The sequence below is a fragment of the Mustela erminea genome, chromosome 15 (assembly GCF_009829155.1).
Source record: "Mustela erminea isolate mMusErm1 chromosome 15, mMusErm1.Pri, whole genome shotgun sequence".
Lineage (NCBI taxonomy): Eukaryota > Metazoa > Chordata > Mammalia > Carnivora > Mustelidae > Mustela > Mustela erminea.
In genome coordinates, this window is record NC_045628.1 from 64,376,729 (window position 1) to 64,392,572 (window position 15,844).

Here is a 15,844-nt window from a genome sequence, read left to right on the forward strand (position 1 = left end):
GATACAGATGGCCCTTCTTTTCACTACATCTGTATCTTTAGGGGAAATACCCAGGAGTGCAATTGCATTTGCAAGTGCAATTGTCATAGGGAGCTCTATTTTTAATTTCTTAAGGAATCTCCACACTGTTCTCCAAAGTGGCTGCACCAACTTGCATTCCCACCAACGGTGGAAGAGGGTTCCCCTTTATCCAAATCCCCTCCAACACATATAAACCTCATTGCTAATAATAAACTGACACACCAAGTTCCAGGTTACTGATTTGCACTTGGATTTCCAAAAATCAGCTGGTTCATATCCTAGACTGTTGTAACTATTTGAATGGAAAAAGTGTATCTAGAATTACCTGATGTCTGACAATGTACCTTTTTGATTCTTTAGCCCTGCCCAGAGTGAGTGGACTTTGGAAACCTATGAGGAATCCACCAGTGAAATGTGAGATATGCATATATAAATTTAAAATGATATATATAATCTCAACATATACATGCATGAAAGAATAAAGAGAGAGACTGAGATTTGTAAAAGTCACTCTCAGGAGTATCTGTGGCAGTAGAGAGTCTTCAAAACTGCTTCTGAGTCTTCTCTGTAGTGTATATATGTAACTGTCTTTTTTTTTTTTAGATTTAGTTGAATAAAAGAATTCATAAGACAAATGCTTTTCCCCTAAGTAGGTTTGTCTCCTTTAGTAGCAGCCAAACCCTCAGATGAAAGTAAGGAAAGAGAGAAAGCCCTGAGAACCAGGAATTTAAATGGATAAGAGGGATGGGTGCCTCCAAACTGAAACTGAATTTGAAATAGATTCTACCAGAAAAGGCTATTACACACTGGGAATAGGGTGACAGTATAGAACTTCTTATAAATTGATACATTATTAATAAGCCTAAGTCATTGGCATCTTTTATATAAAGCCTCATTTCTAATAAAGAATGAACTACTTGGTTCATTTAGGTGATAAGTAAATAATTTTTAAAGATTGACTGTTCATAAGTATAGAGCAATTGTAGGTATTTAAATGGAAAAAAAGTCAGTCTGACATTACATGTGGTGTCTATGTGCCTTTCTAATTCTTTAGCCCTGTCCAGAGTGAACGGACATCGGAAAACTATGAGGATTTCACCACTGGAATGTGAGCTATGCATGCATACATTTAAAATGATATGTATAATCTCAACACATACACTCATGGAACAGTAAAGAGAGAGACTGAGATTTGTAATAGTCACTCTTGGGCATCCATGGCAATAGAGTATCTTTAATACTGCTTCTAAGTTCTTACTGTAGTGTATGTAGGTAACTTTCTATCTTCTTCTTCTTCTTTTTAAGATTTAGTTGCATAAGAGTGGAAGCCATAAGAGGGATGCTGCTTTGCTTGAGTACATTTGTCTCCCTTAGTAGCAACCAAACCCTTAACGAAAGTAGGAAGAGAGAAAGCCATGAGAACTAGGAATTTAAATAAGTAAGAGGGATGGGTGCCTCCAAAATGAAATTGAATTTGAAATAATTTCTACAAAAAAGGCTGTCACACATTATAGTATAGAACTTCTTATGGATTGTATAGAACTTTTTATGGATTGATGGATTATTTATTTGTAGGCCTAACAAAGTCATTAGCATCTTTTTATTTTATTTTTTTGTGTTCCAAGATTCATTGTTTATACACCACACCCAGTGCTCCATGCAATACATGATCTCCTTAATGTCCACCACCAGGCTCACCTAGCCCTTCACTCCCCTCCCCTCTAAAACCTTCTGTTTCTCAGAGTCCACAGTGTCACATGCTTTGTCTCCCCCTCCTATTTCCCCCAATTCTCTTTTCCTTTCCTTCTCCTAATGTCCTCCATGTTATTCCTTACGTTCCACAACTAAGTGAAAACATATGATAATTGACTCTCTCTGCTTGACTTATTTCACTCAATATATTCTCCTCCAGTCCCATCCATGTTGATACAAAGGTTGGGTATTCATCCTTTCTGATGGAGGCATAATACTCCATTATATATATGGATCATATCTTCTTTATTGATTCATCTGCTGAAGGGTGTCTTGGCTCTTTCCACAGTTTGGCAATTGTGGCCATGGTTGCTATGAACATTGGGGTACTTATGGCTCTTCTTTTCATTGCATGTGTACCCTTGGGGTAGATACACAGTAGTGCAATTTGCAGGGTGATAGCGTAGCTCTATCATTACCATCTTTTAAAAAAGCCCCATGTCTAATAAAAAGTGACCTACCTGGTTCATTTAGGTGCTATATACATGAATTTTTTTTAAGATTTTATTATTTATTTGACAGAGAGAAATCACAAGTAGACAGAGAGGCAGGCAGAGAGAAAGAGAGAGAGAGAGGGAAGCAGGCTCCCCGCTGAGCAGAGAGCCCGATGTGGGACTTGATCCCAGGACCCTGAGATCATGACCTGAGCCGAAGGCAGCAGCTTAACCCACTGAGTCACCCAGGCGCCCCTATATACATGAATCTTTAAAGGTTGACCAGATCATATGTATACAGCAGTTGTAGCTATTCATATAGAAAAAAAGTCAGTCTAGAATTACATGTGGTGTTTGACTATGTGCCTCTTTATTCTTTAGAAATGGCCTGACAGAAGTGAAATCAGATGGCTATGATTTCACTCACCAGTAAATTGTGAGCTATAAATGAATAAAGATAAATATATATCCCTATGCACTCATATGAAAATATTTATATATTAAAACAGACAAACACAAACATAAATGCACTGAGAGAAAGGGAAGTAAATGTCAACCTTCACATGAACACCCATGACAATACAATTTCTTTGACTCTTTCTGAATCTTTTCAATGTAGCACCTATAGACAACTGTTTATCCTTTTTGGCTCCAGTTGCGTTAAAGAAGAAAAGGTCCTAGGAGGATCCTTCTTCCGCCTAGTGACTACCAACCAAAACCTTTCAGAGATTTCCAGAATGCCTGTGTATGAGACTTACTTGATTGGGTGAAGAAGGGACAGAATTCTATTAAAGACAGGAGGAGGTAGTAGGCAGGGGGCAGAGGAGCCCTCAGCAGAAAGAAAGGAGCTAATGAAACCTGGATCCTTCACCCTCCAGAGCTTTGCCACCATGTGAAGCCATTGTCCCAAAGTCACAGTCACATGGAGGGAGCCCCTGTTCCAGACCTGCCAGTTTCTTGACACCATCTGAGAGCAGGGAAGGCAAGCTTGAGAGGTGAAAGGTGGTGAAGGAGGGACTGGAGAAGCAGGAAATTAGATGGGAAAGAAGGAGGTATACCTGCAAATTGAGGGTGAATTTGAGATCAGTTCCACCATAATAGGCTGTTCCACACGGGCCAGGCTGAGTAGTTAAGATCTGTATTTGATCCTGGAATCATCTGTGTTTTTGCTAGGTCCATAATACTTATTAAAAACATGTAAATCTTCATTTCTAGAGCAAACAAGATATTAGGTTTCAAATAATTGATTTGCACGTGAACTTTCTAAGTGTCAGTGAGTTTATAAGTTCAACTAAGAAAGTAAGTCTGGAAGTCATGTGATGTCTTACCGTGTCTGTTTTTAATCCTTTAGCCCTGGCCAGAGTGAATGGACAGCCCCGTCTACCGAAGAACTCTGCGAAGTGATGTGAGCTATGATGAATACATACATAAATAAGTATCTCTACACACACAAATACACACACACAAACACATACACACACACAACTTACACACACTGAGATTTGGGATGTTTGCTCTCAGGCTCACACATAGGAATACAGAGATCCTGTGATACTCTTTGTAACGTCTTCTCTTGGTAAGGCACTATATGTAATATTCTTTGTCTTTTGAAGGTAGGTGGAAAAAGGATGAACAGGCTCTAGAGAGAGTCATTTCGATTCCTGGTTTTGTTCATATTTGTCCACCCTTGACGATTGTGTATGAGAGTCTACTAGAGTGGGCAAGGGAGGAGGAAAATATATTTGGAGGAAGGAGGAGTAAGCAGAAAGGATGCAGCTAATGGATCCTGGATCTGTCCCTCACCCTCCAGAGCTCTGCCCCCATGTGAGGCTGGTGCTCTAAACCTACCACCAAACTGGAAGGAACCTCTGCCTCGGGTCTTTAGCCACTGATCCTGCCTGAGCGGTAGGAAAGGCAACCACGAAGCATGAAGAGTAAGCAGGCGATGAAGGGAAGTGAGGGTCATGAAACGAGTTGGGGTCAAAGAGATCTGTACCTCTCAACTGCAGCTGAATTTGAAATAAATTCTACCAGAAAATGCTGTTACACACTGGGATTAGGGTGACAGTATAGAACTTCTTACAGATTGATACATTGTTTATCTGTAGGCCTAACATAGTCCTTAGCCTCTTAAATAAAGCCTCATTTCTAATAAAAATTGACCTACCAGTTAAATTAGATGAAATATGCAAGAATTTTTAGAGATTGACCAGTTCATACATAGAGAGCAGTTGCAGCTATTTAAATGGGGGGGATAAGTCAGTCTAGCATGACATGTGGTGTCTGACTATGTGCCTCTTTAATCCTTTAGCACTTCTGTGACTGAATTTAAACTGGACATGGATGAGGAAATCACCAGCAAATTGTGAGCTATAAGTGCATAAAGATAAATATATATTTATATGGACATATATGCACATATGTACTTATATACTTGTATCAACACAGACTCAAAAGACACATACACAAGCAATAGAAATTCATCAAAATCATAGAGGAGAAGAGAGGCAGCAACCTCTTTGCTAGACACATCCCCAAAGGCTAGGGAAACAAAGGCAGCAACTTCTTGCTAGACACATCCCCAAAGGCTAGGGAAACAAAGGCAAAAATGAACTGTTGGGGCTTCACCAAGATAAAAGGCTTTTGTACAACAAAGGAAACCATCAAAAAAGCTAAAGGGCAACCTACAGAATGGGAGAAGATACTTGCAAATACCTTATCAGATAAAAGGCTAGTATCCAAAATCTATGAAGAACTTACCAAACTTAACACCCCAAAACCCAATACATGATGTCAAGAAATGGGCAGAAGCCATGAACAGACATTTCTCCAGAGAAGACATACGGATGGCCAATAGACACATGGAAAAAATGCTGAACATCACTCAGCCTCAGAGAAATGCAAATCAAAACCACAAGGAGAGACCATTTCATACTAGCGGAAAGGGCTACAATTTAACAACTCAGGGAACAACAGATGTTGGTGAGGTGGTAGAGTAGGGGAACCCTCGTATGCTGTTGGTGGAATAATGCAAACCGGTCAGCCGCTCTGGAAAAGAGTAGGGCGGATCCTCAGAAAGTTAAAAAGCATAGAGCTACCCTATAACCCAGCAATTGCACTAGTAGATATTCATTCAAAGAATACAAAAATAGTGATTTGAAGGGATACAGGCACCCTAATGTTCCTAGCAGCAATGTGTCCACAATAGCCAAACTATGGAAAGACCCGAGATGTCTATGAACAGATGAGTGAGTAAAGAAGATGTGGCGTATACGCACATGAACTCAACCATCAAAAGGAATGAAATCCTGCCATTTGCAATGACGTGGATGGAACTTAACAGATATTTTACCCAGTGAAATAAGTCAGTCAGAGAAGGACAAATACCATCTGATTTCACTAATATGCAATTGAAGAAACAAAACAGATGAGCATGGGGGAAGGGAAGGAAAAGAGGAAAACAGACAAACCATAGGAGACTCTCAACTAGGGGAAAAAACTGGGTTGCTGAAGGGGGAGGTCGGTGGGGGATGGGGTAACTGGGTGATGGGCATTAAGAAAGGCACTCAAAGTAAAGAGGACTGTGTGTTGTATGCAACTGATGAATCACTGAATTCTTCCTCTGAAACTAAAAATACAGTATATGTTAATTAAATTGAATGTAAATAAAAAAAGAAATAGATGAAGTTTCCTAATATATACTTTTTCCCCCATTTCATCTTGTTTCTTTTCAGTGTTCCAAGATTCATTGTTTATGTACCACACCCAGTGTTCCTTGCAATACAGTGCCCTCCTAATACCCAGAACCAGGCTCACCTAGCCCCCACCCAGCTCCCCTCCAAAACCCTCAGTTTGTTTCTCAGAGTCCACAGTCTCTCATGGTTATTCTTAAGAACACCTGCAACAATACAGTGTCTTTGAGTGTTTCTGAATCGTTTCAATGTAGCACCAATAGGCAACTGTTTATGCTTTTTGGCTCCAGTTGCATTTAAGAAGAACAGGTCCTAGAAGGCTCCTTCTTCCCCCTGGTGACTACCAAGCAAAACCTTTCAGAGATTTCCAGAATGCCTGTGTATGAGACTTACTTGATTGGGTGAAGAAGGGACAGAATGCGCTTAAAGACAGGAGGAGGTAAGAGTAGGCAGGGGGCAGAGGAGCCCTCAGCAGAAGAAAGGAGCTAATGAAACCTGGATCCTTCACCCTCCAGAGCTTTGCCACCATGTGAAACCACTGTCCCAAAGCCACAGTCATGTGGAAAGAGCTCCTGTTCCAGACCTGCCAGTTTCTTGACACCATCTGAGAGCAGGGAAGGCAAGCTTGAGAGGTGAAAGGCGGTGAAGGAGGGACTGGAGAAGCAGGAAATTAGATGGGAAAGAAGGAGGTATACCTGCAAATTGAGGGTGAATTTGAGATCAGTTCCACCATAATGTTGCTGTTCCACACTAGCCAGGCTCAGTAGTTAAGGTCTGTACTTGATCCTGGAGTCATCTGTATTTTTGCTAGGTCCATAATACTTATTACAAACATGTAAATCTTTATTTCTAAGGCAAACGAGATATTAGGTTTCAAATAATTGATTTGCACGTGAGCGTTCTAAGTGTCAGTGAGTTTATAAGTTCAACTAAGTAAGTCTGGAAGTCATGTGATGTCTTACCTTGTCTGTTTTTAATCCTTTAGCCCTGGCCAGAGTGAATGGACAGCCCCATCTACTGAGGGACTCTGCGAAGTGATGTGAGCTATGATGAATACATACATAAATAAGTATCTCTACACACACACACACACACACACACACACACACACACACTGAGATTTGGGATGTTTGCTCTCAGGATCACATATAGGAATACAGAGAATCTGTGATACTCTTTGTAATGTCTTCTCTTGGTAAGGTACTATATGTAATATTCTTTTTCTTTTGAAGGTAGGTGGAAAAAGGATGAACAGGCTCTAGAGAGAGTCTTTTTGATTCCTGGTTTTGTTCATATTTGTCCACCCTTGATGACTGTGGATGAGAGTCTACTAGAGTGGGCAAGGGAGGAGGAAAATTTATTTGGAGGAAGGAGGAGTCAGCAGAAAGGATGCAGCTAATGGATCCTGGATCTGTCCCTCTCCCTCCAGAGCTCTGCCCTCATGTGAGGCTGGTGCTCTAAACCTATCACCAAACTGGAAGGAACCTCTGTCTCGGGTCTTTAGCCACTGACCCTGCCTGAGGGGCAGGAAAGGCAACCAGGAAGCATGAAGAGTAAGCAGGCGATGAAGGGAATTGAGGGTCATGAAACGAGTTGGGGTCAAAGAGATCTGTACCTCTCAACTGCAGCTGAATTTGAAATAAATTCTACCAGAAAAGGCTGTTACACACTGATATTAGGGTGACAGTATAGAACTTCTTACAGATTGATACATTGTTTATCTGTAGGGCTAACATAGTCCTCAGCCTCTTAAATAAAGCCTCATTTCTAATAAAAAGTGACCTACCAGATTAAATAAGATGATATATGCATGAATTTTTAAAGATTGACCAGTTCATACGTAGAGAGCAGTTGTAGCTATTTAAATGGGGGGGAAAAGTCAGTCTAGCATGACATGTGGTGTCTGACTATGTGCCTCTTTAATCCTTTAGCACTTCTGTGACTGAATTGAAATCGGACATGGATGAGGAAATCACCAGCAAATTGTGAGCTATAAGTGAATAAAGAGAAATATATATTTATATGGACATATATGCACATATGTACTTATATACTTGTATCAACACAGACTCACAAAGACACATACACAAGCAATAGGAATTCATCAAAATCCTAGAGGAGGAGAGAGGCAGCAACCTCTTTGACCTTGGCCACAGCAACTTCTTGCTAGACACAAACCCAAAGGCCAGGGAAACAAAGACAAAAACAAACTTGGGGATTCACCAAGATAAAAAGCTTTTGCACAACAAAGCTACTGGGCAACCTACAGAATGGGAGAAGATACTTGAAATACCTTATCAGATAAAGGGCTAGTATCCAAAATCTATGAAGAACTTACCAAACTTAAACCCCAAAACCCAAAATATGTAGTCAAGAAATGGGCGGAAGCCATGAACAGACATTTCTCCAGAAGACCTACGATTGCCAATAGACACATGGAAAAAATGCTGAACATCACTCAGCCTCAGAGAAATGCAAATCAAAACCAGAAGGAGAGACCATTTAATACCAGTGGCAATGTGTCCACAATAGCCAAACTATGGAAAGACCCGAGACGTCTATGAACAGATGAGTGAGTAAAGAGGTTGTGGTGTATATATACTCAACCATCAAAAGGAATGAAATCCTGCCATTTGCCATGACGTGGATGGAACTTAACGGATATTTTACCCAGTGAAATAAGTCAGTCAGAGAAGGACAAATACCATCCGATTTCACTCATGTTGAATTGAAGAAACAAAACAGATGAGCATGGGGGAAGGGAAGGAAAAGAGGAAAACAGTGAGACAAACCATAGGAGACTCTCAACTATAGGGAACAAACTGGGTTGATGAAGGGGAGGTCTGTGGGGGATGGGGTAACTGGGTGATGGGCATTAAGAAAGGCACTCAAAGTAATGAGGACTGGGTGTTGTATGCAACTGATGAATCACTAAATTCTTCCGCTGAAACTAAAAATACAGTATATGTTAATTAAATTGAATGTAAATAAAAAAAGAAATAGATGAAGTTTCCTAATATATTCTTTTTTTCCCCATTTCATCTTGTTTCTTTTCAGTGTTCCAAGATTCATTGTTTATGCACCACACCCAGTGTTCCTTGCAATACGTGCCCTCCTAATACCCAGCACCAGGCTCACCTAGCCCCCCAACCAGCTCCCCTCCAAAACCCTCAGTTTGTTTCTCAGAGTCCACAGTCTCTCATGGTTCTTCTTTTTTTTTTTTTTTAAAGATTTTATTTATTTATTTGACAGAGAGAAATCACAAGTAGATGGAGAGGCAGGTAGAGAGAGAGAGAGAGGGAAGCAGGCTCCCTGACGAGCAGAGAGCCCGATGCGGGACTCGATCCCAGGACCCTGAGATCATGACCTGAGCCGAAGGCAGCGGCTTAACCCACTGAGCCACCCAGGCGCCCCCTCTCATGGTTATTCTTAAGAACATCTGCAACAATACCGTGTCTTTGAGTCTTTCTGAATCTTTTCAATGTAGCACGAATAGGCAACTGTTTATGCTTTTTGGCTCCAGTTGCGTTAAAGAAGAACAGGTCCTAGGAGGATCCTTCTTCTGCCTGGTGTCTACTAACCAAAACCTTTCAGAGATGTCCAGAATGCCTGTGTATGAGACTTAGTTGATTGGGTGAAGAAGGGACAGAATGCTATTATAGACAGGAGGAGGTAAGAGTAGGCAGGGGGCAGAGGAGCCCTCACAGAAAGAAAGGAGCTAATGAAACCTGAATCCTTCACCCTCCAGAGCTTTGCCACTTTGTGAAGCCACTGTCCCAAAGCCACAGTCACGTGGAAAGAGCCCCTGTTCCAGACCTGCCAGTTTCTTGACACCGTTTGAGGGCAGGGAAGGCAAGCTTGAGAGGTGAAAGGCGGTGAAGGAGGGACTGGAGAAGCAGGAAATTAGATGGGAAAGAAGGAGGTATACCTGCAAATTGAGGGTGAATTTGAGATCAGTTCCACCATAATAGGCTGTTCCACACTGGCCAGGCTCAGTAGTTAAGATCTGTACTTGATCCTGGAGTCATCTGTGTTTCTGCTAGGTCCATAATACTTATTACAAACATGTAAATCTTCATTTCTAGGGCAAACGAGATATTAGATTTCAAATAATTGATTTGCATATGAACTTTCTACGTGTCAGTGAGTTTATAAGTTCAACTAAGTAAGTAAGTCTGGAAGTCATGTGATGTCTTACCGAGTCTGTTTTTAATCCTTTAGCCCTGGCCAGAGTGAACGGACAGCCCCATCTACCGAAGAACTCTCCGAAGTGATGTGAGCTATGATGAATACATATGTAAATAAGTATCTCTACACACACAAATACACACACACACACTGAGATTTGGGATGTTTGCTCTCAGGATCACACATAGGAATACAGAGATCCTGTGATACTCTCTGTAACATCTTCTCTTGGTAGGGCACTCTGTAATTTTTTTTGTCTTTTGAAGGTAGGTGAAAAAAGGATGAACAGGCTCTAGAGAGAGTCTTTCTGATTCCTGCTTTTGTTTATATTTGTCCACCCTTGACGACTGTAGATGAGAGGCTACTAGAGTGGGCAAGGGAGGAGGAAAATTTATTGGAGGAAGGAGAAGTCAGCAGAAAGGATGCAGGTAATGGATCCTGGATCTGTCCCTCACCCTCCAGAGCTCTGCCCCCATGTGAGGCTAGTGCTCTAAACCTATCACCAGACTGGAAGAAACCTCTGCCTCGGGTCTTTAGCCACTGACCCTGCCTGAGGGGTAAGAAAGGCAACCAGGAAGCATGAAGAGTAAGCAGGCGATGAAGGCAATTGAGGGTCATGAAACGAGTTGGGGTCAAAGAGATCTGTACCTCTCAACTGCAGCTGAATTTGAAATAAATTCTACCAGAAAAGGCTGTTACACACTGGGATTAGGGTGACAGTATAGAACTTCTTACAGATTGATACATTGTTTATCTGTAGGCCTAACATAGTCCTTAGCCTCTTAAATAAAGCCTCATTTCTAATAAAAAGTGACCTACCAGGTTAAATTAGATGATATATGCATGAATTTTTAAAGATTGACCAGTTCATACGTAGAGAGCAGTTGCAGCTATTTAAATGGGGGGGAAAAGTCAGTCTAGCATGACATGTGGTGTCTGACTATGTGCCTCTTTAATCCTTTAGCACTTCCGTGACTGAATTGAAACTGGACATGGATGAGGAAATCACCAGCAAATTGTGAGCTATAAATGAATAAAGATAAATATATATTTATATGGACATATATGCACATATGTACTTATATACTTGTATCAACACAGACTCACAAAACACATACACAAGCAATAGGAATTCATCAAAATCCTAGGGAACAAGAGAGGCAGCAACCTCTTTGACCTTGGCCACAGCAACTTCTTGCTAGACACATCCCCAAAGGCCAGGGAAACAAAGGCAAAAATGAACTGTTGGGGCTTCACCAAGATAAAAGGCTTTTGTACAACAAAGGAAACCATCAAAAAAGCTAAAGGGCAACCTACAGAATGGGAGAAGATACTTGCAAATACCTTATCAGATAAAGGGCTAGTATCCAAAATCTATGAAGAACTTACCAAACTTAACACCCCAAAACCCAAAACATGATGTCAAGAAATGGGCAGAAGCCATGAATAGACATTTCTCCAGAGAAGACATACGGATGGCCAATAGACACATGGAAAAAATGCTGAACATCACTCAGCCTCAAAGAAATGCAAATCAAAACCACAAGGAGAGACCATTTCATACCAGTGGCAAGGCTACAATTTAACAACTCAGGGAACAACAGATGTTGGTAAGGTGTTAGGGAAAGGGGAACCCTCGAATGCTGTTGGTGGAATAATGCAAACCGGTCAGCTGCTCTGGAAAACAGTAGTGAGGATCCTCAGAAAGTTAAAAAGCATAGAGCTACCCTATAACCCAGCAATTGCACTAGTAGATATTCATTCAAAGAATACAAACATAGTGATTTGAAGGGATACATGCACCCTAATGTTCCTAGCAGCAATGTGTCCACAATAGCCAAACTATCAAAAGAACTGAGACATCTATGAACAGATGAGTGAGTAAAGAGTTGTGGTGTATATATACTCACCCATCAAAAGGAGTGAAATCCTGCCATTTGCAATGACGTAATGGAACTTAAGGGATATTTTGCCCAGTGAAATAAGTCAGTCAGAGAAGGACAAATACCATCCGATTTCACTCATGTCGAATTGAAGAAACAAAACAGATGAGCATGGGGGAAGGAAAGGAAAAGAGGAAAACAGTGAGAAAAACCATAGGCGACTCTCAACTATAGGGAACAAACTGGGTTGCTGAAGGGGGAGGTGCGTTGGGGATGGGGTAACTGGGTGATGGGCATTAAGAAAGGCACTCAAAGTAATGAGGACTGGGTGTTGTATGCAACTGATGAATCACTGAATTCTTCTGCTGAAACTTAAAATACAGTATATGTTCATTAAATTGAATGTAAATAAAAAAAGAAATAGATGAAGTTTCCTAATATATACTTTTTTCCCCCATTTCATCTTGTTTCTTTTCAGTGTTCCAAGATTCATTGTTTATGCACCACACCCAGTGTTCCTTGCATTATGGGCCTCCTAATACCCACCACCTGGCTCACCTAACCCCCCACCCCTCTCCTCTCCAAATCCCTCAGTTTGTTTCTCAGAGTCCACAGTCTCTCATGGTTATTCTTAAGAACATCTGCAACAATACAGTGTCTTTGACTCTTTCTGATCTTTCCAATGTAGCACCTATAGGCAACTGTTATCCTTTTTAGCTCCAGTTGCGTTAAAGAAGAACAGGTCCTAGAAGGATCCCTCTTCCCCCTGGGGACTACCAAGCAAAACCTTTCAGAGATTTCCAGAATGCCTGTGTATGAGACTTAGTTGATTGGGTGAAGAAGGGACAGAATGCTATTAAAGACAGGAGGAGGTAGCAGTAGGCAGGGGGCAGAGGAGCCCTCAGCAGAAAGAAAGGAGCTAATGAAACCTGGATCCTTCACCCTCCAGAGCTTTGCCACCATGTGAAGCCACTGTCCCAAAGCCACAGTCACATGGAGGGAGCCCCTGTTCCAGACCTGCCAGTTTCTTGACACCATCTGAGAGCAGGGAAGGCAAGCTTGAGAGGTGAAAGGCGGTGAAGGAGGGACTGGAGAAGCAGGAAATTAGATGGGAAAGAAGGAGGTATACCTGCAAATTGAGGGTGAATTTGAGATCAGTTCCACCATAATAGGCTGTTCCACACTGGCCAGGCTCAGTAGTTAAGATCTGTACTTGATCCTGGAGTCATCTGTGTTTCTGCTAGGTCCATAATACTTATTACAAACATGTAAATCTTCATTTCTAGGGCAAACGAGATATTAGATTTCAAATAATTGATTTGCATATGAACTTTCTACGTGTCAGTGAGTTTATAAGTTCAACTAAGTAAGTAAGTCTGGAAGTCATGTGATGTCTTACCGAGTCTGTTTTTAATCCTTTAGCCCTGGCCAGAGTGAACGGACAGCCCCATCTACCGAAGGACTCTCCGAAGTGATGTGAGCTATGATGAATACATATGTAAATAAGTATCTCTACACACACAAATACACACACACACACTGAGATTTGGGATGTTTGCTCTCAGGCTCACACATAGGAATACAGAGATCCTGTGATACTCTCTGTAACATCTTCTCTTGGTAGGGCACTCTGTAATTTTTTTTGTCTTTTGAAGGTAGGTGAAAAAAGGATGAACAGGCTCTAGAGAGAGTCTTTCTGATTCCTGCTTTTGTTTATATTTGTCCACCCTTGACGACTGTAGATGAGAGGCTACTAGAGTGGGCAAGGGAGGAGGAAAATTTATTGGAGGAAGGAGGAGTCAGCAGAAAGGATGCAGGTAATGGATCCTGGATCTGTCCCTCACCCTCCAGAGCTCTGCCCCCATGTGAGGCTAGTGCTCTAAACCTATCACCAGACTGGAAGAAACCTCTGCCTCGGGTCTTTAGCCACTGACCCTGCCTGAGGGGTAGGAAAGGCAACCAGGAAGCATGAAGAGTAAGCAGGCGATGAAGGGATTGAGGGTCATGAAATGAGTTGGGGTCAAAGAGATCCATACCTCTCAACTGCAGCTGAATTTGAAATAAATTCTACCAGAAAAGGCTGTTACACACTGGGATTAGGGTGACAGTATAGAACTTCTTACAGATTGATACATTGTTTATCTGTAGGCCTAACATAGTCCTTAGCCTCTTAAATAAAGCCTCATTTCTAATGAGAAGTGACCTACCAGGTTAAATTAGATGATATATGCATGAATTTTTAAAGATTGACCAGTTCATACGTAGAGAGCAGTTGCAGCTATTTAAATGGGGGGAAAAAGTCAGTCTAGCATGACATGTGGTGTCTGACTATGTGCCTCTTTAATCCTTTAGCACTTCCGTGACTGAATTGAAACTGGACATGGATGAGGAAATCACCAGCAAATTGTGAGCTATAAATGAATAAAGATTAATATATATTTATATGGACATATATGCACATATGTACTTATATACTTGTATCAACACAGACTCACAAAGACACATACACAAGCAATAGGAATTCATCAAAATCCTAGAGAACAAGAGAGGCAGCAACCTTTTTGACCTTGGCCACAGCAACTTCTTGCTAGACACATCCCCAAAAGCCAGGGAAACATAGGAAAAAATGAACTTTTGGGGCCTCACCACGATAAAAGGCTTTTGTATAACAAAGGAAACCATCAAAAAAGCTACAGGGCAACCTACAGAAAGGGAGAAGATACTTGCAAATACCTTATCAGATAAAGGGCTAGTATCCAAAATCTATCAAGAACTTAAACTTAACACCCCAAAACCCAAAACATGATGTCAAGAAATGGCAGAAGCCATGAACAGACATTTCTCCAGAGAAGACATACGGATGGCCAATAGACACATGGAAAAAATGCTGAACATCACTCAGCCTCAGAAAAATGCAAATCAAAACCACAAGGAGAGACCATTTCATACCAGTGGCAAGGGCTACAATTTAACAATTCAGGGAACAACAGATGTTGGTGAGGTGTTAGGGAAAGGGGAACCCTCGAATGCTGTTGGTGGAATAATGCAAACCGGTCAGCCGCTCTGGAAAAGAGTAGGGAGGTTCTTCAGAAAGTTAAAAAGCATAGAGCTACCCTATAACCCAGCAATTGCACTAGTAGATATTCATTCAAAGAATACAAACATAGTGATATGAAGGGATACAGGCACCCTAATGTTCCTAGCAGCGATGTGTCCACAATAGCCAAACTATGGAAAGACGCGAGACGTCTATGAACAGATGAGTGAGTAAAGAAGATGTGGCATATGTATACTCAACCATCAAAAGGAATGAAATCCTGCCATTTGCAATGACGTGGATGGAACTTAACGGATATTTTACCCACTGAAATAAGTCAGTCAGAGAAGGACAAATACCATCCGGTTTCACTCATATGGAATTGAAGAAACAAAACAGATGAGCATGGGGGAAGGGAAGGAAAAGAGGAAAACAGTGAGACAAACCATAGGAGACTCTCAACTAGGGGAACAAACTGGGTTGCTGAAGGGGGAGTTTGGTGGGGGATGGGGTAACTGGGTGATGGGCATTAAGAAAGGCACTCAAGGTAATGAGAACTGGGTGTTGTATGCAACTGATGAATCACTGAATTCTTCCTCTGAAACTAAAAATACAGTATATGTTAATTAAATTGAATGTAAATAAAAAAAGAAATAGATGAAGTTTCCTAATATATACTTTTTCCCCCATTTCATCTTGTTTCTTTTCAGTGTTCCAAGATTCATTGTTTATGCACCACACCCAGTGTTCCTTGCAATACATGCCCTCTTAATACCCACCACCTGGCTCACCTAGCCCCCCACCCTGCTCCCCTCTAAAACCCTCAGTTTGTTTCTC

General features: G+C 41.3%; 1 protein-coding gene across 1 annotated transcript in view; it reads left to right on the plus strand.

Annotated features, from left to right (window-relative positions):
* Positions 1-313: 313 nt before the first annotated feature.
* The window catches only part of LOC116574089 (phosphatidylinositol 3,4,5-trisphosphate 3-phosphatase TPTE2-like), a 772,466-nt gene continuing 756,935 nt past the window's right edge, over positions 314-15,844 (plus strand). Inside the window, 11 exon segments of the mRNA XM_032314613.1 lie at positions 314-435; positions 1,076-1,129; positions 2,589-2,643; positions 3,559-3,612; positions 4,519-4,572; positions 6,885-6,938; positions 7,831-7,884; positions 10,121-10,174; positions 11,052-11,105; positions 13,393-13,446; positions 14,323-14,376. Of these exon segments, the coding sequence (XP_032170504.1) occupies positions 2,615-2,643; positions 3,559-3,612; positions 4,519-4,572; positions 6,885-6,938; positions 7,831-7,884; positions 10,121-10,174; positions 11,052-11,105; positions 13,393-13,446; positions 14,323-14,376 (461 nt within the window). The 5' untranslated portion in view covers positions 314-435; positions 1,076-1,129; positions 2,589-2,614.